Source organism: Amphiura filiformis, chromosome 12 (genome assembly GCF_039555335.1).
Source record: "Amphiura filiformis chromosome 12, Afil_fr2py, whole genome shotgun sequence".
Classification (NCBI taxonomy): domain Eukaryota; kingdom Metazoa; phylum Echinodermata; class Ophiuroidea; order Amphilepidida; family Amphiuridae; genus Amphiura; species Amphiura filiformis.
The window spans coordinates 60,208,755-60,234,250 of NC_092639.1; the positions used below are offsets into that span (position 1 = coordinate 60,208,755).

At 37.1% G+C, this 25,496-nt stretch overlaps 1 protein-coding gene across 1 annotated transcript; it reads left to right on the forward strand.

The window, feature by feature from the left end:
• LOC140166516 (hyalin-like) lies at positions 1-25,136 on the forward strand. The gene is made up of 24 exons (XM_072189997.1): positions 1-81; positions 1,866-2,081; positions 3,451-3,588; positions 5,034-5,276; positions 6,013-6,261; positions 6,969-7,196; positions 7,387-7,638; positions 8,827-9,078; positions 9,836-10,084; positions 10,275-10,550; positions 10,991-11,266; positions 11,413-11,664; positions 12,667-12,915; positions 13,304-13,555; positions 13,841-14,113; positions 14,765-15,022; positions 15,485-15,739; positions 15,909-16,160; positions 16,957-17,220; positions 17,575-17,826; positions 18,116-18,367; positions 18,604-18,858; positions 20,944-21,106; positions 21,741-25,136. Exons 1-24 carry the CDS (start codon positions 12-14, stop codon positions 21,823-21,825), a joined length of 5,511 nt encoding a protein of 1,836 aa, XP_072046098.1. The 5' UTR covers positions 1-11; the 3' UTR covers positions 21,826-25,136.
• The last annotated feature ends 360 nt before the right edge of the window (positions 25,137-25,496 follow it).

Sequence of the window (25,496 nt, forward strand, 5' to 3'; positions counted from 1 at the left end):
AAACCACAATTATGTCTGCCATATCACTTGGAAGTTATCGTCGGTTGCTACCGTTTCTTCTTGCTTTTTACACAGTGAAAGGTTAGTTACCATTACTTCTTGCTTCATGTATATTATTTAATTTAAAAAAAAGTATGTCTAGTTGGAACTATGGTATTTATTTTCATACCGTATTATGTCAATTTATGTCACAAAAATAACTTCACTAAATAAAAATCTAATGTAACAATGACACCACTAATGGTGTAATAAAAATGGGACCTCAGATGGTCAACAAAGGAGTCAAATTGATACCCGCTTCACCTAATAACTAATATTATGGAGAAATCGCCAACAAGTATATTTTTGAAACAAATACTCTTTTCAAAAAAAAAAGAAGAAATACCAGAAAATTTTTTTATCTGTTTTTATTGGCCTAATTTTTTGATTTTGAGTTATTGACAATATATAAGGCGACAAAATGAACTTCTTAAAATTCACACTCGCCAATCTGCATAATTATAAACATCACAAAATGATGCATAAAATGGGAAATAAACCGAAAAATGAGAGAATTGTTTCTTGAGCCGATTACGCTTTTTACGATAAGCTTGATTGCTTACCTATAGATATAGATGCTGTATTCATTGAGGTATCGTGTATCTAAGTCATCATTTCACCGAGAAAATTAACGTGGAATTAATCGCCGTTGATATAAAAATTGGATGAAAAAACTCGAAAAAAACACACACCACATTTTTAACAGCTAAAACGGAGCCGTTCGACTACGAGGTTCTTGTGAGATCAGTGCTTACCACTGAGCAAACTAATAACACCCTTACCCTTTGTTTCATTGTATGCATATGATCATGTCAAGACAAACAAGTTCACCTTAACGTTAATTAATGCAAGAAAGGTAATTTGTCAGTTTGAACATTTTTTCGGAACTTTTTGTATATTTTCTACGTTTTTTAAATTAATGGCATTTTTTGTCACCAGTCATGCATCCTTCGCTTATTGAATATCATTGGAATAACAAAATTGAGGTTGTCATTTTACGATTACCATTAAGATCAACATTTATACAAGGTGTCCCATAAAAAGGTTACTTGTAGAAAACGAACCGCATTTTGTGATGGTAAAACAAAACAATGTCATATTTTTAGATTTTTAGATATTATTTATTCCTCCTTCTTGTAACTGTTTGCTAAGTTTCAATTCCGCATCTTGACAGCAACTTAACTTATAAGCGCAAGATGACAGGGGTGTCAAGAATGGCTAACTATCAAAATATCGCACAACGAAAGTTGAACACATAGACGACTTTGTTTTCATATTTTTTCTTTATTACCTTTTATGTTTCTCCTATTTTTCATTGTTGAACTTATTGCACAAAAGAAACATAATGAAAAATTAAATGTTGTACACTGAAAATAATTCAGTTTTAGAGGTTCTTGACACTTGGTGCCTGGTGGTAACAAATAAAGGAAGATGGTTGTTTGATAAAGACACGTTTTTGGTGAAAGCAGTTCTGCATGCTGTATCATGAATAAGTAACATAGAGCAAGTACTAAAATCAGAACTTTTATACTTTTTGACATATGACGCTAACTAGTTTATCTCCTATACCCACAGCACAGCGCTACCAGTACGGGTCAATTACCTATGTGAGTGTCCCTGTGTTGTGTGCATACATGCAGTTAACAATAACTGCATGATGAGTTATTTCTTTCTGACGAAACAAGTCTGAATTCGACTTGAAACTATGGGCGACACATATTTGGCATTTTGAACACTTTATCGGAGAAATGTGCCAATTGTTAAATGTATTTAAAGCAGATTGCACTAATTACTTATGTTTTAAAACATTCATTTTGAATGATAAGCATACAGCAATGGAGACCTTCGTCTTGTTCGTGGAGCACATTCCTGGGAAGGACGTTTAGAAATAAATCACCGTCAATATACATACTACGGGTATTCAGATGATTGGGGTACAGTTTGTGATGATGGTTTCACCGAAAGAGAAGGTGGTGTTGCTTGTCGACAATTGGGTTTTTATGGTGTATCAACGGTTGCCACAGTGACGTCTTCACAACGGGGTAAGAAATGCAAGCAATCATAACCATTTAAAGTTAGTGTTCCTTCCAGGGGCTGTTCGTTCTAAGTATGATGATGGATATCAACCTGGATCATGTACTTATTCATGTACAGACCATTCGCCACAGAAGTGTTGCGTGTAATCTGATAGTGCCATGTCAACTTGATAATGCTTTTGAGTCCTGAACCACGATCAAATTGATCGCCACACAAAGTATACCATATGTATGGTGAGCGTGGTGAGTGAGTCAGTTACCAGGGAGTTATTTGTTCGTGTCTACGAATGGGTAAAATATGCTGTAGGAACAGCATTCTTTGAGAGCCTACTATTAATATAAAGATAGGTATAGAAGGGATACCAAAGAAAACAAATAGCAAGGATCATGCAGCAGAATTACGACATACAGTAGAAAAGGAACATGAAAAGATTACATTTATACGTTTCACTTAAAGCCATATTGTAAACATTTCTATAAAAACAGATTAGTATTTCTTTTTATAAAATGTTAGCTATCACTGTCAGATATGTCCCTTTTTAATTTTGAGCCGAACAAGTGAGGTAAAGCAAAGAAGATTGGAATTTACTACCAGCGCCAATACGTGTTACTCCGGCGTGCGTAATACGGTACGATACTTTGATGTTTGTGTATGATTGTCACCGCACGCCGTGTACGGCTTGTGTCATGAACATCGCATACATGTTCGAGTAATATATCCATTGTAATAATAAACCGTTTTATTAAGATGGTTTATCCAAAATCGTATCTTTGTTTATATTACAATCGCGAAAACCAGAATTAGAAAATATTGAGGGCGTCCTCCTTAGGTAATGATACACAATGACTTAAAAACCACCCTGGCAGAGTAGCAAATTGGACGTCAAGTCCAAAACCGTTTTAAAGAGTAATGAGATTCTTTGTCGCGCTCTCCGGGGATCAATGGGGTTGATCAAACATTATGTATCATAATGCCCGGGGGGGGGGGGCACTCCCATTGTGGCCTGTACACCATCCGCGATAATGAAAACGCGTAAAAGGGTAGTTTTTCATGGGTATGCTTAGGGTGTCAAAAACATGAAAAGTTGAAAAAAAGGGTAGCAAAATTGCAATTGCTAATACCCGGAAATGAAATTTAGGGTATGGAATTTGATGCAAGGAATAAAATCCCTGTTTAGGGGCGAATGTTACCTGTTTTGGGTATCATTTTAGCTAAGGGTTAAATTCTTGTTTAGGGTGCTTTTCAAAAGTTGATTATCGCGGATGGTGTACAAGCCACAATGGGAGTGACCCCCGGGATCATATGGTCCCATTTTAGTTTTTATTTTATTTTATTAAATAAATTTGTTGTTTTGTTTTATTTTGATATTACTAGGAAGTGGATATATTTGGTTTGACGGTGTATCGTGCACCGGGAGGGAATCTCAATTACAAAGCTGCAAGCACAATGGTTGGGGATCACACGATTGTGGACACAGTGAAGATGTTTATTTAACATGTATACACACTTCAGGTAAGTGTATCTACGACTGTGTCTAATTAAAAGAAAAATATAGCCCGATCAGTTATTTGGTCACAATCAACAATACTATCAAAGGGTAAGGCTTCTAAATTCAAAGTTGCAAAGGCTGCAGGGAGTGGGGGGGGAGCACAAACTTATGATGTGCTCAGATGCTACCCGGCAGTGAATCGTTGCCAACCCAGATACTCCATGACAGTCGGACCGGACTGGACGTTGTTAATTCTTCACACAGTATAACAATAGAAACACAATTATCTTCAACCTACTACGCTAATTGTAATTTTGAAAACAAAGTACAAAATGTGATTCAAGTATACATCAGTTATGTAATCACCCTAATTATTTAGGATTATTCCCTTTCATTTGTATCATTATCGTTTGTTCTTGTGCAAAGATTGGTGAATCAATATGTTTAAAGGCATGTTTGAAACATATGTTGTACTTTGTTCTCAAAATACCGTACCAACAATAGCTCTTTTTCACAGACGTCACCGATCAATCGATATTGGGTCCAGCGCATACGAGTCATTAGCACCCAAACGCAAATACTGAACAACTAATAACGCGACGCTCAGTGATGTGCGCGATATTGCTAGCTCGCAGTACGCGTTAAGTTCGTCATGCCATAAGAAGTAAACAAAATGATAAAAACATTCTAACTACTGCGATCTTGCAGCATCCCTTCAGTATCTCCCAGGAGGTGATGGACATACTGTAAGTGCAGTATGCGCGACCGTCCCGGTTTCCTCTTCTCATGTGGTGGATCGAATATAAAGGGCATATTTTTCATAGGCTCGTCGTCTTCAAGACGATGTATATGGCCGAGAAATTTGAGTTGATGAATCTTGACTCTGGCAACCAGTGGAGTGGTGTTGGTCAGATTGTAGATGGTTTCATTTGAAATCTGATCCACACGCTTGATGTTTAACATGACTCTGTAGCAAGATGTTGCAAAGGCATTGATCCTGTTTTCCATGTCCTTGGTGATTACCCAGAAAGCTGCCCATGCTAGTGCTTTTCTTCTTTTTAGGTCTCCAGCACTAGAGCCCATCTTGAAAGCAAGTGCCCGTGGGTAGCTATCCATTAATGTTTCGTTGCCTTGGCCAGCGTCTTCATGCGTTATAATTTATGCTCGGATAATTGTGCAATCTTATCACGGATGATTGCGTTTGCAATTGCTTCGTGCTGTGGGATTTGGTGAGCACCAAATGTATGAAGACCCCCTACTGAAGCTGGCTTATATTTCTTATTTGTTTGTCTTACAATTTACGAGACAAAGAGGTGTCATCAATGTCTTCTTTAGTGATGGTGCCAAAAAATATGCTATTCCCCGTTATTTTGATCAATTAACTATTTCGAAACATCTGAAACATGTTCACGTCGCAAACGATACATAAACGCGTGAGTTTACTTTATTACTTACCATATAACCACAGACTCAGAGCCACCAATCGTAAGTGGATGCCCAGATGACATTAACACGCTCAATGAACTTGGAACGACCGGAGCTATAGTTTCGTGGATTGAACCAACTGCTACTGATGATTCGCGTGTTATACAAACCCGGTCTAATGCTCCGTCAACAGAGTTTCCTGTTGGCACGACAAATGTTGCCTATATTTTTACGGACACATCTGACAACATGGCTACGTGCACTTTTACCATAACAGTAGAAACAGGTAAGACAACATATTAGAAACAATTATTGTAAGTTGCAATTAGGCTAATTAAACGTGTTATAATTGTTTAGCGTATGTCATTATTAGTTTTTAAACGTTTCAATTAGTTTTTAGTTTAAGGTTAGCAACTATTTTAAACTGTTGCGATTTGGTAGTTCACACCATCTGGCGAATGGTTGTGAGCTTTCGCAAAAATTGCATTGATCATTTCATAGCGAGAGTGTAGAAGAATTCAAATATCTTGATTCTTGAGTTATGTTGTAAAGTGGGCTGAAACAACAACACTTTTGTAAAACTTACATACCTCATTAACAGCAATAAATCAAGCACGTTTTCAAAGTATATGATTTGTAGAATGAACTTGTGCAAAACAAGTGTTATTTTTCAATAATATATTATTTAAAATAATGAAAAATCGATATTGTGGCTGCTTCGACCAACAGTACCCTTAACGAGCTGCTCACTTTTGTACACCGGGTGGAGTTTAAAATTCCCATCTGGCGTGCCAAAAACATTGCCTTTTGGCCAGCCAATAAAATATTTAATCACCCCATGCTATTTAACCCTCCCGGAACATACTTTACTCCAGTAGTAACTATTGCTGCATATAGATATTAGACGTGATACTAGTAAGAAAAATCTTAGAGTAAGTCATTGTCAATAACTTAAAATTGTTTTTAAAGAGCGAAAATCGATGTTAGTATTCGCAGGGGAACTCTATTTATGTTTCTTACAGTTGACACAACACCTCCCACCATAACCAATTGTCCTCCTGAAGTTGAGACAACAACTGAACTCGGTACAAATGGAACATACGTAACGTGGACAGAACCAAGTGTCACAGATCTATCAGGGACTCCAGAAAGACATCAAACACACTATCCTGCAACCTACTTTCCACTAGGTGTTACTCTAGTTACGTACTTGTTTGTGGATAGATCAAATAATACTGCAAATTGTACCTTTCCTATTGTCGTAGAGACTGGTAAGTTACATAATAAGAGCAATATAAATATATGGTCTAGTTCGTTAGTTCTTCTCTAGTTTAAAAAAAATCAAATTCTAGCGTTAATATCCACGAGTTCATATACGTCTGTGATATGTTATTGATCTAAAGCTATTAGAATATTGCTCAAACCTTTTGCTATTTGATGATCAGATACTCGTACAGCAAACAAATGTTATTCATTATGATGAAATATAAGCACACACATATGCTAAAAAGTAATTACCCCTTTATTACGAGATAGTATTCTATGCATCAAATTTTAAAACCCCGTTTTGTTTCGCAAATTTTGATGCCTCGTTTGGGGTAGTAGCTCAAATATGTTCCCATGGTTACCCTTTTATTGAAAAAGATGCCTATTTAAAAGTTGTTGCACTTAATCCCAGTACTAGAGTGGCTGGTTGTCACTGGTCATCCTTGACCAGTCATGTGGAAATGTAATGGTACACTGACCTTTTTAGCGAAACTTTTGAAAATCCATCTTGTTTATTCAAGGAGTCACCATGGCCACACATTTTGAGCTATCCAGACAAATGGTATAAAAATTTTGCAGAATTAAACTGGGTTGTTTTGCTATTTTAGTTTTTTTAAATTTGATGCATAGATTTTGAGTTCTGGCGACAGAATATATTCTGAAATCACTGAATATAAGGGGGTGGTAACTTTTTGGTCTGTGTTTATTTCAGTTGATACAGCGCCTCCGGTTATCAGTAATTGTCCAGATGATTTTAAACACGTGAGCGGAAGGCATGTAGTGTGGACTGAACCGACTGTGTTTGACTTCTCAGAAAACATCACTGAATTTAAATCGCATTCACCTGGATTCTTCCTGGTTGTTACAACCCAAGTTAGTTATTCTTACACGGATTCTGCTGGGAACATGGAGTACTGCAACTTCACAATACGTATATTGTGTACGTACAATTCTTATTTGGTAATATATTAGACTTTTGTCATCAAACATCTCGTCGGTCGCCATATATAGTAGCGTATGATGATTTCGGTCATTTTTTTAAATGACATTTGGCACAACTGTTTTAGATATCAAATTCTTCAAGTACATCAAGTAAATAATCTCAACTCGTGTACGTTTTCACTATGTAGATGACTTTCAGCCACCATTGATAACTGACTGCCCTTCGGATACCTACATGACTGCAGAACCCAACGAAACAGAAGTACCTGTTTTATGGACCGAGCCGTTTGCTGAAGACGACAACGGACGCGTAATGCTGATTTCCAATACGCATTCTCCGGGGGAAAGTTTTGGCATTGGTTCCACTTTTGTTATTTACACCTTTGCCGATGATTCCTATAATATAAGAGAATGCCGTTTCAATGTGACCATTGACACAGGTTAGTTTTCATGAAACCTGTATGTGTGGCGTATTCAAGGGTGTGGGGTGTGTAGAGTCATATGACTATAAAAAGTAAATAAACAAAGTGATTAAAGCCTTAATATACGACCTTTTTTCAGAATATACCTTTTTTTTTCAAAACCGATTTTTTTGGGGGGCATATTTGTAATACTTTATAGTAAAACGGGATGATTTTCTGTTGGTCCGACATATTATCATATTTTTTCAGATTATGATAATATGTCGGAATGATCGCAAATCTTAATCTCCTACGAAGCCAGTTTGGTTACGCTCTCTCCACACATGTGGATGGAGCGACCAAACTGGATGTGTAGGAGATTAACTCTGAGGCCGCACTCGGCGGGGATTTGCCATTTGGTCTACTCCATTTGGTCTAATATCCATTTCGTCTACATCCATTTCGTCTAAACCCATTAGGTTTATATCCACTACGTCCAATAATCATTTGGTCCTATAATCATTTGATCCGATAACCATTTGGTCCGATAACCATTTAGTCTAATAACCATTAAGTCTAAAACCATTTAGTCTAACAACCATTTAGTCTAATACCCATTTGGTCTATAACCAATAGGTCTAATAGCCATTTGGTCTACAAACCATTTTAGTCTTACAAGCATTTAGTTTATTAATTAATAGACGAAATTGTATTAGACTGACTGGTTATTAGACCATACGAGTATTAGACCTAACGGTTATTAGACCAAATGGTTATTAGACTATATGGTTAGTAGACATACCGGTTATTAGACCAAACAATATTAGACTAAATAGACATTAGACTATATGATTATTAGACTAAGTGGCAATTAGCCTTTCTGGTAATAGACCAAATGAATATAGACTAAACGGGAATTAGACGAAATGGTATTAGACCAAATGGCAATAGACCCACTCGGCGTCGTAATCCAAAAAGTGCGAGATATTTCCAGTGATAGAGGTGACGTTTATGATGGTGTTTCTTTGCAAATTTCCAATGTTTTTCGCGTCCAAATGTATTGGGAACTTTCATAATGATTACATATTATCATTTTGGAAGAAAAAAAGAAAACTAAAAATTTAAAAAGATCGTACATTAAAGCTTTAATGATAAGTGACTGTTATAACTTAAAAGTAAAAGTCTAATCTTCATCTTATGTTTATTGCATTTTTATGGTTACTTTAGTTGATTCCATCCCTCCAACCATCCATGATTGTCCGTCTGATATAGTAAAGGAAATCGAAGTTGGCACATCAAATGCATCTGTATTTTGGATCCCACCAACAGCCACTGATGTGTCTGGAAATGCCACACTCGTGTCACAGAGTCATCATCCGGGAGATACATTCGCAGCGACAGACACATCGGTTTTTTACATATTTGTTGATGGAAGTGGCAATGAAAATTCGTGTAGTTTTGATATTGGCTTCAATGAAGGTAAATGGTTTAGTCGCTTTGTCGTGCATAACGTAATATAACAAAAGGTCTAGAATTTTGACTATGGGATGTACGGTATGAAGGCAAAAACATAGAAATAGTGTCATAAGTGACTTAGATGAGTTAGCCATGAAATAGGTGGTTACATGAGAGTTTTGGGAAGAGTAGCATGATAAAAAACAAACCAAAAACAAACAAAAACAAAAAAACCGCCGACCACGTCAAGTCGACAACATTATCTCATAGGTGATAAAAGGAAGGTTTTTATTTCGAACTCTAATGGTGACCCGCAGGTCAAATTGCTAGAATTGAACATTAAACACACCTAAACAGACACAACATTGAAACAAACAACTATACAAACATCTAATCCAACCCAAACCCAGTCGGCAATGGGGATAAAGTGCCTTGCCCAAGGACACAACACGTTGGCACGAGCGGGGCTCGAACTCACAACCTATGTATTATGAGTCGGGCGCCGTATCCACTCGGCCACACGTGCTCCCACGAATGTGTACACGCCATACTGGTGGGTAATGATAACCAGTACCAACGACGAAAGAGTTGTGATCTTGCAAAACACGACAAGATAAGAAAGATGGTCGGATACCGACTGTTGTAAAAGAAAATAAAAAGTGCGGTATTGGATAAGAAAAAAAGAAGAAAAATAAATGATTATTTAACTTCCTTATTCTGATATAATTTGATGAATTTTGCTGATAAATTGAATGACTGAATGATTGTTTTTACATTTTAGTCGACACACGAGCACCGACAATTGTTGGCTGTCCACCACAAGAAATTGAAGTACAAGGATCCAAGCGTCTGTGGGTTGAACCATCTGCAATAGACGAATCCGGTAAAGTTACTCTTCTTGTGAAAACGCACTCCCCTGGAGACATATTCCACGCCGGCTCAACTAACGTTATGTACATCTTTGCTGATTCATCCAACAACATGGCGGTGTGCAGTTTTAACGTGTATGTCTTTTCGGGCATTTCTTCAGGTATTACGTAGTACTCGTCATTTATTTTTTAGAATAAAATACACACACAGTCATGTATATTTTCAGACTTATTTGCCAATTGTAACCACGGCGGAGTGTTAATTGTCTTCATTAATTTGTTTAGAAAAACAAGTAGAACCAACCATATGATACTGATCATAATTTGCGCATTTGATTGATTTCTTGGCAGCCAATAATTCCTTTTTCCAATTGGACACCATAGGTCCAATAGTGATTAACTGTCCCTCCAATATCTACGAATCGGCTGAATTTGGTGTATCTGATAAAGTTGTATCGTGGATAATACCATCTGCAATAGACCTCCATGGATCTGTCGATATGGTTTACTCCTCCCATCAGCCAGGAGACCGATTTCCAATAGACTCTACAACTGACATCTCATACAGATTTGAAGATGATTTTGGTAATCAAGCATCGTGTGAATTCATGGTGAATGTCAAAGAAGGTATGGAGAACAAACAACGAGAAACATTCGAAAACTACTCCCAGCTATTCAAAACCGTGATATATTAAAAAACAAATTGGTCCTCCCATACCATGCATACGTTCCCACGTCAACTTTCTTCATGAAATGATTATATCGCTTCAAAACCAAATACAAAAGAATACCATTCGCGATTAATCTTACCTGCGTCGCTTTTTTGTAGTAGCATAAAGTTAGTTTTAATATAAAGCAGTATAAAAACCTAATAACAAAATATCACCTACATAATAATGTGTAATCAGTTTCGCGATACTTTGCGGTGGAATGAACTGAAACTCTGTGGAAGGAAGTTTGAGCAGGATTTGCAGCTAAATAATATAGCCGAACTCGCCCTATTCGAACGTCAGCGTGATTTTCGCTTACACGATGCTGCATTTTCATCTCATTATATTTTTTTTCAGCTAATATCTCTTATATCCACAAGGACACCACAGCTCCTCTGGTAATAAACTGCCCTTCGGACATTTACGAATCTTCTGAATTTGGCACCTCGGAAAAATCTATTTCGTGGGTCATACCTATTGCAATAGACCTTCATGGATCAGTGGAGATGGTTTCTGCCTCCCATCAACCAGGAGACCAATTTCCTATAGAATCACCAACCAATATCTCATACGTATTTGAAGATGAATCTGGTAACCGAGCATTATGCAAATTCGTAGTAAACATCAGAGAAGGTATGGAAAACAATGGCGAAAGAATATATTCTGAAATCACTGAATATAATTTGTTTAATATATATTGCATAGACATTACTAGAATCTTTCAATATACTTGGTCTATATTGTATAATGACGAAATTATTGTCTCCATTTTTGTTTAGTTGACACAACACCACCGATGATATCATTGTGTCCAGATGATATTAGAGAAAACATTGAAATGGGAACAATGAGCAAACAAGTATTTTGGATCGAACCAACAGCTGCCGATTTGTCAGGCAATGTATCCATGATGTCACAAAGCCACTATTCTGGTGAATACTTTGGAGCAGCAAAGACAGAAGTGAAGTATACGTTTGAAGACGTGTACAGCAATAGTGCAATATGCGCTTTTTACGTAATACTTATGCCAGGTATGTTGCATAACTGAATGACAAGTAAGAGTCAAGTCAATTTTCATCCTTGGTCGGCCAGGTAAAATCAAATTCATGTATGTGACATATTTATTGAGAGCTATAGTTCAGCAGCTCAGGGTCTTCGTAAGAGACCAGTGCAAATGTTTGGCGACCAAATGTTTGGAACAAAGGTTTGAAAGTATTTTTGGCATACCTGAAGGATATTGAACAAATTTGACTTGGGCTGGTCATGAGGAATCTTGTCTGGTCATAAGTCGTCTGGTCTGGCCTGGTCATAAGAAATCCAAAAATGTATAGTTTGCCTTATCTACTACTTTAAGTTTCGACGTTGTGAGTAGAAATGTGACAAACGTCAACGCACTTTCGGCTGGATGCAATTTTACTTAATGCCAATGTAACTGGTAGATGAGACTGTCAACCTGCGGAAAAGCTGGGCTAAGTCACCATTAATTGCACCAGAACCCATCCCGCATGCATCATGCATCCACTATGAAGGGACAAACTCTGGTGATAATTCCTACCATTGCTTTCCTCTCATAGTACGGATTCAGACAATTTAAAGTTTCATCTATCTCTGATGTACAGTTCGTGAGCTACAGGCAAAAAGATAAGCTGTCAAGTTTTAGTTTCCACGGAGGATTTTAATGAAAATGGTCTCAGATTGTTCCGCTTGAAAACAAAAAATCGTTTTGTTATCTGGAAACAGGGCAAATAATTCAGTTCTGTTGATCTTGACCTATTTTGTGATGTAACAAAACATCCAAAGCAATGTAACTATTATTTTCTTGTTGTTTGTTTGGTTTTGATCTTAACCAATTTTGACCAAGTAAAATGTCACCCCTGCATAAGGGACCATGTTGGATTTATGCAAATTAGGCACTGTTCCACTATTTAGATGTTAGTTGCAATTAGTATAAGTCAGTCCAAAATTTTACTTGAGAAAGAATTGATACAAGTATTAATCTTTTTTATTTCTTATTTTGAACCAATTTCGCGCAGTGGACACATTGGCACCGAAGGTTGTAAATTGTCCACGACACATGACCAAGGAGATTGAAATACCAATGAATACCACACCTGTAACATGGACAGAGCCACTCGCAATAGATGCATCTAGGATCATCTTTGAGAATGCTACTCACAGACCAGGTCAATTGTTCCAAGTGGGATTAACTAATGTAACTTATCAATTTGAAGATGAATTCGGCAACAATGCTTCATGTAACTTTATAGTTCATTTAACAGCAGGTATTTTATTTCGACTCAATCGTATATGTCTTTATTGATTTTATAATTACAAAAATTAGCGTTCATGACAGAATACAAGTTAATTGTTTAAAATCTATACTCATAGAAGGGGTTTCAATAAATTGGCTGGATATTATTTTATAGTGTATCTATATACTCACCATAACACAGCTTAAGAAAATTGTACGATTTTTTCGAATATTAGAATTTGGTATAACGACCCTTCCTTTTTGTTTAAATATTTTTAAAAAAAATGATATTGTATCTTCGTCACGTGTCACCATGGTCACTATTGGTCAGCGACCTGTATGATATTCTTCAGCTCGTGTAATAATTATGTTCTTGTATCACCCTCAAAATCATTCAGTTATTATATTATTTTGACCAGTTGACAGTACGCCACCAAGAATACATTTCTGCCCAGATGACATCAGTGGAGCCATTGAATTAGGGATACTGAAGAAGAGGGTTTCATGGGCCGATCCATTTGCATCCGATCTGTCAGGCAATGTGTTCTTAGTTTCACAAAGTCATTTTCCTGGTGGTTTATTCAGTGCTGGCAAAACTATGGTCAGCTACCTGTTTAAAGATGTAGTCGGGAATGAGGAAATGTGTATCTTTAAAGTGATACTCAAATATGGTAAGATTAGGAGAAATGTAAAGTTTCAATTGTTAAAAATTGTGTTAATATTATTTTAAACAAAAATTTTATGTACCAACTAGCCTGTTGAAATGAAAGTGAATTTGTTATTCAGATATATTTTAAGTTACGCTGAGGACACAAAAACATTCAAATTCCCGGAATTATATCTTGTAGTTTTAATGTTACTAACAGAAACACAACTTTTATTGCTTGAACACGAACAAAATTGAAAATATACAAGAGGATGTTTAATATAATTATTCGTTTTCTTCACTATGCAAGAGGACACAATACCACCTACCATATTGAATTGTCCAACCGATATCGACACCATCGTGAAGGCAGGTACAACGTCTATTAACGTAGCTTGGATTGAACCAACTGCCGTGGACGAGTCTAGAAATACCACATTGCTATTCAAAACGCATACTCCTGGACATACATTTGGAATTGGGTTCACATCTATTAATTATCTGTTTATTGATACGTCACATAACGTGGCTTTCTGCAACTTTGGTGTTAATGTGACCGACAACCCTGGCAACGTCAAAAACGGTACTTTTGAGAACATTTATTTAATTTCCTCTGGTATTTTAACAAATTAACATTCTAAAGTTTAGCCTACCATCACACTACTGCGATCAATTCTTCCCATCCTGTGAATTGACCTTTTTGGTTAGACCTGTGATGTCCTCGTTTGACTTCACCGATGTACACATCCTTTGGGCGCACTTCAAATCGCAATTACGATGTGCACATTGGCATGACGATATCTCATGACTACTCTCTTAATACCAAAGATTGGAATATCAATCTTAAATATTGTGTTGAGGGAAAAAGATTGAAAATACAATGGAATTTAGTTTGAATTTTCAATCTTAAAGACTGATTTCTCAATCTTAATTTGGACTTTTCCCTCACCCCAATCTTTCCATTCTAGAAAGTACCCGCAAAAGCTGATGGGAAAAGGTCAATTTCGGTAAACCCCATAATTTTCTTTCGGTTAGACCCGAAATGTCTTCATTTGATGTCATGCCGATGCGCACATCGTTTAGCAAACGTCGATACTGCGCATTGCAAATCGCGCCTAAAAGACCAATTAAGAGTTTTTAAATAATATTTTGGTCATCGAATATTTCTTGAATTTCAGAGACGTGGCAATAAGGAGTTACTTTTAACTTCCATTTTTAAACAATTTCTTCACAGTAAAAGAGGACACGATACCGCCTACTATATTGAATTGTCCAGACGACGTCGAAACCACCGTGGAGGCAGATAAAACTTTAATCAGCGTATCTTGGACTGAACCAACTGCCTTGGACGAGTCTCGAAATGCCACATTACTATTCAAAACGCATACCCCTGGACAAACATTTGGAATTGGGTTTACCTCTGTTATTTATCAGTTCATGGATTCATCAAACAACATGGCTGGCTGCAACTTCGGCGTTAACGTCAATAGTGGTAATTTTTGGGTGTAGTTTTTCTGTTTTTCGCTTGCAAACAATGGAATATATACCATTTTCTATATACGTTCATAATCATGCTCTTGAAATCAAGAATTATACCAGCAATGATCTTGCCTTCATGAAGGTTTAACTTTGGTTTGACATTCGAAACTTTCCCAATTTTAAATCCTAAAAGACCTGACTACTGCAATCCAAACCCACGCTAAACTTTTCGGTTTTTTTACGTTAGTTTTCCATTTACATGATTTAGTTAGATTCAGTCACCCACACCTAACAACAATCCTGACTTACAACTATAGCTATAACCAATTGCACAGTCAAATCTACCAAGTGGCCAATGGGATCCCTTTGTACCCAACATCTTTTAAGCGTTTGCGCGTAAACGCATTTTGCCAGATTTGTTTTGCGAATTTACTGATTGACTGATGTTGACCGTTTCCATCACTTTCGTTTATAGTGGATACAACAAAGCCGTCCATATTGCTATGCCCATCAGATATTCGCAATTCTGTTGAGGTCGGCATATCTCATGTATCTGTGTCTTGGTACCAACCTTCAGCATTCGATGACAACGATGGTCAACTCTCTGCAATCTTCTCAACACATGAATCCGGACAGACATTCCCAGTTGGCGTGACCCAAGTATCGTATATGTTTGCTGATAGAACCAATAATACTGAATTCTGCAATTTTTCTGTCATTGTTAATCAAGGTATGTTCATTTTGAGAATAGCAATTATACTCGGTAGGCATCGAGAAAACAAACTTCGGACTTAACTCAAATTTTCATCGACATTGCTTACTGATTATTGTGGGCGGTTAATGCAGGTCAATTTTCGTTAATGTATAGTAAACTTTTCTACTTGATCTTTTTCATTTAGTGGATACAAAACCACCCTACGTCATCAGTTGCCCGTCCAACATATATAAGACAGTAGAATTAGGCACACCAGGAACGACTGTGTCTTGGTACGAACCAACTGCTGATGACAATTCTGGAGATGTGACGTTATCAAAATCTACTCACAAGTCAGGCGAATTGTTTGAAATCGGTTCAACATCAGTTTCCTATACATTCATGGATAGATCAAATAATACTGCAACATGTGACTTTCTTGTAACCATTAACGAAGGTACGTGTACTTTGTAAAAGCAAAATACCTGTACAGGTTTTTGAGTTGTTTTGGTAAGAAATAGGAACAGTTCTTTTTCTAAAAATTCTGATGATGTTAAACTCAATCATAAGTACAACAAACACAAACATCAAATGAACGAAAGAGATTCTCTACTGTATTTCCTCATTAAATTTGATGATTTCGACCCATACAGTCTTCCTTGTATCCTACAATATACCCAATACTATGAATGTCTAGATGTTGAGTACATCACAGTAGTACCCGTTGACGTAGGTGAGGTGTAATGTTATGTAATGTTTCTGATTTTATTGGCAGATATGAAACAATGTGACATAAGCGGTAACTGAAATAAGATGTCGGTTTGCCTATTGATACGCAAATAATTGTTCTGGTGTTTAAATGTAACATACAATGAAAAGCTAAATTACGGGAATTTTTTGCCAACAAACGACGTAATTCACCTTTTCGATAAATCCCATAACCCTTTGCGAGTACACCTGAGAACTCGTCATTTTACGTCACGCCGTTCTGCGTCGATTCGCACATCGTTTATCGAACATCGTTACTGCGCATTGCAAGTCGGCGTGACGTAAAATGACGAATTCTCAGGTGTACTCGCAAAGGGTTATGGGATTTACCGAAAAGGTGAATTGCTTTTAAATCTTGGCATGTGAAAACATGGTGTGAATTCAATTCATTCATATTTTGTACTTCAAATTAGTAAGAGCGAGCTAGTATAATACACGGATTGTATAATTTGAATGATTTACTTTGATTTTCTGAAATATAAAAGAGGACACAGTACCTCCCGCAATATTGAATTGTCCGGCTGATATCGACACCACCGTGGAGGCAGGTGTAACTTCAATCAGCGTAACATGGGTTGAACCAACTGCCGTGGACGAGTCTGGAAATGCCACATTACTATTCAAAACACACACTCCTGGAAAACCTTTTGGAATTGGGTATACATCGGTTATTTACCAGTTTGTTGATTCGTCACGCAACTTGGCTATCTGCAACTTTGACATTAATGTGACCGGTAACGTTAAGAATGGTAATTTTGTAAAGCTCCTACAGGCTAAAAGCCTAAAATATTTTTGCTCATCGTCTATTACAGAATTGTAAACAGGTTCCTTAAAATACTACATTTGTGTACGCTCGAAAAGTTTATGATCGCTTCCAAAATATTAAAAATATGGAACTTTTAATTAAAAAGTGATGTGATTGCATTACATTGATAATATTGTTTTTTTTATCAATTATTTCAAGCTAGTGCATGTTTTGGTAATTTATGTTTGTGGACCCTTGCTGTTCCATTCGAAAGTGCCAGGTTTTTTACACTATAAATGGGTACCAGCCAGTTTTGTACTATTGTAATACAGTTTCTATGTATATTTATTGCATCCAGTGGATATAATACCGCCCTACGTTACCAGTTGCCCGTCTAACATATATAATACAGTAGAGGTAGGCACACAAGGAACGACTGTGTCTTGGATTGAACCAACTGCTGATGACAATACTGGAGATGTGACGTTATCAAAATCTACTCACAAGTCAGGCGAATTGTTTCAAATTGGTTCAACATCAGTTTCCTATAAATTCATGGATAGATCAAATAATACTGCAACATGTGACTTTCTTGTGACAATAACAGAAGGTAACTAAAATGAAAAACCAAGAAATAAAATAATCAAACAAACAAACGGTAGAATGCGACACAGTGATTTTTCATTATTGAGTCAATGAGTCTTGGGTTCTTCATTTTGTGGTAATGTACCTAGTGTTATTTTTAAGGCGTAGAAGTCACTTTTTTACTTTTTCCAAAATTGGTTATACTTTTATATATTGTAGGCCTTACACGCACAACAATGTGAGTATGTTGTGCATTGTTATATTGTTTATTCTGAATATTATTCTCACCGAATGCATTAAGATACCTTCCCTAGTTGACACCACCCCTCCAACAATATTACTTTGTCCACATGACATAAGAAGAGACATTGAAATGGGCTCATTTGGAGCAATAGTTGATTGGAATGAACCAAAAGCAACGGATGCGTCGAATAATGCAATGCTTCTCGTACAGACGCACGTTCCAGGCACGTTCTTTACTGTTGGAACAACGATTGTCACCTATATATTCAAAGATGATGCAAATAACATGGAAAGATGCACGTTTTCTATTACTGTGAACGCAAGTAAGTTTAATAGATGCAGCTTTTGCTGCGATATGTAACAGTATTTTTTGTACTTTACTAAAATAAACGTCGAACCCAACTTTTGCGTGACACTGTAAACTATTTAACTGTTAGCTTGACCACAAGGAGAAGATCAGCAACAACATGAAGCGATAAAGTTAATACCCAATTTGAAGAAAATAGAGTTCCTCGTGTCTGTTTGACCAAATTATTACACAGTGTTTTTATTTTTCCAGTGGAAACAGCTTCACAGTTCAAGATTTTCCACTGTCCTTCAAACATAGTGGCTACAGCAGAATGGGGAAAGAATCAAACGTTTGTTTCCTGGATTGAGCCATTTGCCATCGGTCTTTCAACTGGAACAAGAATATCGAGTACTTATCGTCCAAATGACACGTTCGGACTAGGCTCAACACCAGTCGTTTACACTTTTTATAATGGTAATGGTGACCAACAGCACTGCAACTTCACGGTTAATGTTATGGAAATTGGTAATCACGAACCATCAGTCCTTTTTTACCACTAACTTTCATCATCATCATCATCAGCCGTATTCAGCCCACTGCAGGGCGAAAGCCTCCCCAAGTTGGCACCAAAGTTTTCTGTCATTTGCTTTTGCCATCCACCTGATCCCTATGAAACTTGCTATTTCATCCCTCCATCTGACTTTCTGTCTGCCTTGGTGTCTTGAGCCCAGTCAAGGCCTCCATTCTGTGACATTTTTTGTCCATCTATTGTCTGTTGATCTTGCAAGATGGCCAGCCCAATGCCACTTCTTCATCTTTATTGTGTGGATTATGTCTGTAACTTCTGTTTGGCTCCTGATCCATGCCACTGTTTTCCTGTCCCTTTTGGTGTAGCCCAGCGTACATCTTTCCATGCTATGCTGTGCAGTTTTCAGTTTTTGCTCCATCCTCTTAGTAAGTGACCATGTTTCAGCTCCATAGGTCATGGCTGGTAGTACACATTAGTTGAAAACCTTTCGTTTCAGACAAGTTGGCATCTTACTTCTCATGATGTCATTGAGCTTGCCAAATGCACACCAACAAGCCCTAGTCCTCCTCTTTACTTCATCCATGTGGTTGTGAGTCATGTTGATTAGTTGATTAGTTGTCCTAAGTACACATATTGGTCCACCTTTTCTATTTCTGTGTTCCCTACCATGACCAGCTGTTCTGTGGTGAACTGGTTGAACATGACTTTTGTCTTTTTCATGTTTATCTTTAGTCCCACTTGATTGCTTCTCTGGTTGAGATCATTGATCATTTCTCTTAGGTCTTTAGCATTGTCTGTTATTATGACTATGTCATCTGCGAAGCGAAGGTGACTCAGGTTGTCTCCGTTTATGCTGACGCCCTTACTTTCCCAGTCTAGGTGACGTATAATTTCTTGAAGTGCCGCATTAAACAGTTTAGGTGAAATGGTATCACCTTGTCGCACCCCTCGTTGGATAGCTATCTTATCACTGTCCTTGTGGAGGCGGATTGTTGAAGTGCCCTTGCTGTAGATAGTATCTATTATCTGGATGTATCCAGGATGGACGCCTTGCTGTTTGAGGGCTGTGATGACTGCCTGGATCTCAATAATATCAAAAGCTTTTTCGTAGTCAATGTCTTAATCAATAATTAAATAACGAGTATTATGCTATTCTGCTTGGACGATATTCAATACCCTGACCACTAACTTTATCTGCAATCAAATATATATATTACTACGAGTATCATGCTATTCTGCTTGGACGATATTCAATACCCTGACAGTAAAATTATTGATTAAGACACGGAATAAATCTAAACATTAGTTATAGAGCTTACCTAAACTCACTTTCGTTGTCCAACCATAACGACTTTATGTTTTAACGGGTCCATGTTGTTTATTAGGATGTGTGTGGGTGGATTGTCCGAGTAAGACTTAATGCGCGGTATACTAGCTCGATACTATTCCAGTTTTATGACATTGAATACGGTTTTTAGCTATTGGGAAGGAAAGAAGGAACAAAGAAGGAGAGAAAAGGAATAAAGAAGTTGGACTGAGTTATCGCCCGGGTTTCGATCCTAAGACCCTACGCGTACCAAGCACTCAATCGGCGACAGGTATCGACGGATTTTCGCTGGATAGGCCAATGAAGCCGTGCGTTATATATGAGTTTAGGGTGATTGCGCGGGATCGCATCACGCGGGATGATGTATGCGCAGTGGTTTTGCTTCGCCAGATTGGTAAGATTTTATAGAGTTAGGGATAATGATATGGTCATGAATTCCGCAATGGCCATGATGGCTAATACCAGATTATTCTAAACATTCCCATCCAGTGCCTTATGCAATTCGCTGAGCGCGAGTAGCGACAATAGCAAAAAAGACGGTTCACTGTAAACGAAATCTATAGCGTTGCTTTCTATCTTAACGTATTACAAAATGGACAAATTATAGTTAAACTTATGCGGTTATCACGAAAATATTTAAGATCCTTCAGGGAAAAAATGATCAGCTCTATTTTAATGAATGAAAGATCCCACCCCCTTTTCAAATAAATTATCAGACATTTAAAATTTTTGAATATTGCGTTTTTTCTTCAAGGTCAAGAAAAAGAGCAAGAACATGCTGAGTTTGTTAAAGAAACCAATTTGGATGCACAGTACCAAGCTGAGAGAAGAGTGGATGGAATCTCCGTTGCAGGATTAGTGTTGTCATTATTTATTGTCATAATCGCACTTTTAGTTGCGTTAGTGTTGTATATCAGGTAAAAATATACGATGACAATTATAAAATTAAATGTTTATATTATAACAGGTGGAAAAACTTATAAAAAATTATCACTAGTGGACGCAGTTATCTTTCTACGTACACACAACCCAGTTAAAAACGCTTTTGTATTTAATTACATTTTTAAATGAAACTAATCCGGCAAAAAAACTAGCCCAGATATGGTATGGAAATGGGTCGTTTATACCCGACTCATTGCAAAATTTTCATATAGTTCCATTCCGAATATCGAGCTACATATTTCTTGGACCAACATGGTCAGTCTCTGTAAAGCGCAATGCTCTTATGCAATTCCGATATATAAATACGTTTTTTTTAAACAATAATGATCATATTGATTGAAATTAATATGACAGGATTTGATACAATCAGACCAAATAAGGAACAAAAATAAAGACCAAATAACAATAGAAGCAGAAATTGGATAAAAAGTTAATAGCTCCTTAACCATATTATGAGCTCATTGAGGTACTGCGCAATTAATGGTAATAACTAAATTCTCAAAATGTTCTACTTTGGTCTGAGTGGATGATATCGTGTCCCAAAAAGAGCTATTTGAGCGAAAAATAACTCTGTGTTTTAATATCATACATATACTTTTACTTCTGTAGAAAACAGAGGAAATCAGAATGCATGGATCTGGACGATTATAGCATGTCTACGATGTCATCCCAGAATCCGGCTTCAAAGATGTAATTAATAGTTAGTTCATTATAATAGTGCTTGAATTTAGCATTTGCCTCGTGGGGAAGTTGGAACGTAACACATTCGTTACTTTCCCGGATGAAAGTTGTAACTTAAGGTGGTACTACACCCTTTGATAAATTTGTGACTATTTTTGCATTTTTCTCAAAAATAAGAAAACACTGGTAACAAAAGTTATGTATATTATAGGGGCAAGGAATCAGTTACTACACTGGAATTTCAGTGACTCAAGACAAGAAGTTATTGATTTATTGATCAAATATTGGATTTCCCTCATTTTTGACTGTAAATCCACAACTGTTGTCTGTGCTGAAATAACATTTCCAGTGCAGTAGTTATAGTCCTTGCCCCTATAATATACATCTCTTACTTGTCACCAATGCGCTATAATTGGTCAGGGGTGTAGTACCACCTTAACCTCGTAAGTAAAGTAAAATATCACAAGAAGGCAATAATTTAAGACGTAGAAGTGATATCAGTAAAAACTGCCTTCGGAAAATTTGTACAGTTATATACCAAGGAACTTAAATGATGTATGAGAAGGAGATTTGGAATTGTGGGTAAATTTACTACTTGCTGGTGCCTTTCGATTTCAACCACATCCCAAAGTACTCAATTGGTGAGTATTATGGTATATAGTAGGCACATTCCTATATTAATTTCACAAACATGTACTAAAAACTATTCCTTTTTAAGTCGATGGCACCCAGGGATATCGATAGCACTAGTCTCAGATTTCACGCGTCATTGATTTTGAAAAAAATTCAGCCGGCAGTAAAAATGGTGACATCAAAACGGAAAAATTCTGACAAAACTATGATATATAGCTCACGGTGATGTGCGTTGGAAAGTTGGGAAAAATCTTTCATTAGCGAACTATATTACTTTGAAAAGCTTAAAAGTTGATCAAAAATAAAGCTCGAGGACAGAGTTGAAGCCTATCAAAATCGAAACTCTTACACTAAATGACTGAATTTCACGCCTAAGTTTAACACTAGGATTTGAAAAAAAATATAGTATCAAGCATTACAGGTTTTTCCTGACATTTACTGAAAAATGAAAATTATTGCTTCTCATTTGGCAGAGAAAATTGATTTTACATTGAAAAGGTGTAACTCAAAATTTTGCTCATTTCAACACCAAATTCTATCGTTTGCATTGCCTCATTAAATGACTGAGTGAGCCTTGTACAACAATTATAGATATCGGTTGACCACCGTTCAGAGGGAAGTAGCTATATATATATATATTATATCAGCATGGTCGTATGCATGGCAAGGTAAATGCATAGCATTAGCATACCGGACCGAGTTAGCTTAAATTCACTTCATTACGTTCACCAACTTCATCAGGCCAAACATAAAAAGTTAATTGCATCACACAATGACACAATAATTGCATAACCTACGTGCAGTGACGGTGCCATGGGGGTATGGGGCAGCAAATGCCCACAGTCAAAACTCTTACCCCCTGGTGCGACGCCCCCAGTAAAAACCCAAAATTACGAAAATATCTACTGTTTGCTGCAATCTTGCGCAAAATTTGTTGATTTGCCCCACCCCATGAAATTCAATTTGCACCCATTTCCGGGCAAAGTTTAACATTTGGCCCCATTTGACTTTTGACGTCTGATGACCTAAAATTGATTTTGTTTCATGATTCTTGCACATCAAGGGTTATTTGAACTAGGTTTAAGCACAATCGCACACTGATTTCAAAATTTGACCACTCCCAACCCCCACCAACCCTCTCCCCGAACTGGCCATGCTTCCCTCCCGCACTGACCTCCCGCACAACTCTTGCGCACATCCCCTATCGCCACGCATAATTTAAGCTCGATACGTCAATATCATAATCATCACAGCAATGTAAACACGATGTTGTCGGCCTAACATAAATATGACGCTTGCACTGATAGTCACAATGGAGTCAAGAGACTCTCGAAGTGGTGTAAACTAGCACTGACTCTCAAAAGGGGTCACCTGACTGTCACAAGAGAGTCAGTTGACTCTACCCGTGGAGTCAATAATGACTCTACCTGCGGACTCTCAAAATGAGTCGAACCTGGCTGTCACTACAGAGTCTTTTGACTCTACCCGTGGGGTCAATTGACTCTACATTCAGAATCGTCGACGGAATCAAAAAAATTATCACTCTTTAAGGGAGTCAGACTCTGTAACTGCTTGGCTTTTGATACCTTGGGAACGTATATTCTCCCATTCCAAGGGGATGGTGGTCTAGCCAAATTTTCTCCACCGTGTCGTCTGACGATCGCATAAACTGCGTGAAACTGAGAGTAAAGTCTGCTATTCCGGTATGTCTATACTTCGAATTTTATCTTGATGTACATATATGTGATGCGATCAAGCAAAATCAGTCGGAACTCGGCAATAAAAAAATGTCAGTTTCTTATAGATTAGTAAAAAGCATTAACAAAGCACGATTTTGCAGAAAACCCCATTAAAATTGAACAACCAGTTCCAAAGATATAAGCAATTAAAGAGTTTCTAAAACAAGAGGAAACAAAGGGAAATTTTTCATTTGTTTGGCTATATCTCAAAATCAATATTTCCGAGTTCCGACTGATTTTGCTTGATCGCATCACATATGTGTATCATTATCTTGTGCTTTTTCGGACTGTCGGAGTGACCCTGTAACGGAGTCAGGGTTACTCTAGGAGCAGAGTCCAGCCACTTTGCGACTCTTTGTTTAAAATGACTCCATATTGGGAGTCAAATGCCTCCTGTGTATAGTCATCAACGGTGACTCTTCAGCGGAGTCAAGACATTCATGACTCTTCAAGGGAGTCAGATGACTCACAATATGGAGTCATTCTAGACATAGAGTCGTAGAGTGGCTCAGCTTTTAGAGTCACCTGACTCCAGTTTTGCTTTCAGTGTGAGCTGTGGTTGTTCCCAGCATCTAGCGAATGGCAGTGAGCTTTGGCAAAAATTGCATTGATCATTTCATAGCGAGCGTGTAGAAGAATTCAAATATCACAGATTCACTTTTGTACGTTCTGTGATTCTTGAGTTGTAAAGAGGGATGAAACCACAAATCAAGCAAGTTTTCTAAGTATATGATTTGTAGAATAAACTTTTGCAAAACATTTTGATAATGAAAATCTAGGCTTGCCTACATGGTTTGGGTTTCAGAGCAGCAGACTGTCAGTATATTTCTCTATTCAAAGATATACCATTTCGACTTCTTGCATTTTATTTTTATTCTTTACAATTGGGTTATGAGCAATTTGTGCCTGTTTTTGTTGAACGTTAAAGAAATAAAATCGTAATTTGAATTTATTCTTGTCTCATTTTATTATTGCTGCTGTTTTTGTTGTTCTTATTATGAGGTTTATGATAAAATCACCTTTAAACCCTCAAATATTTTCCACCCGTAAACAAAATCATCCAAATATTTGCCTAGAGTTCAGAGAAGCTATCTTATAATTCCCACAATGCATTTCTTCCATTCTAATTTTCTGTACTGGTTTTCTATCCAGTACAACATGGCTGAATAGTGATAGATGTGAGAGCACACCCAGATTTTGCAAAATATGTTTACTTTATGACTATCGACCCATGTTTAGTCAGCTTTTTCTCAACATGAAAACAAAGGGTACCTGTAGAAAGTCATAATTATGCCCTTTGCTATAATGAGGT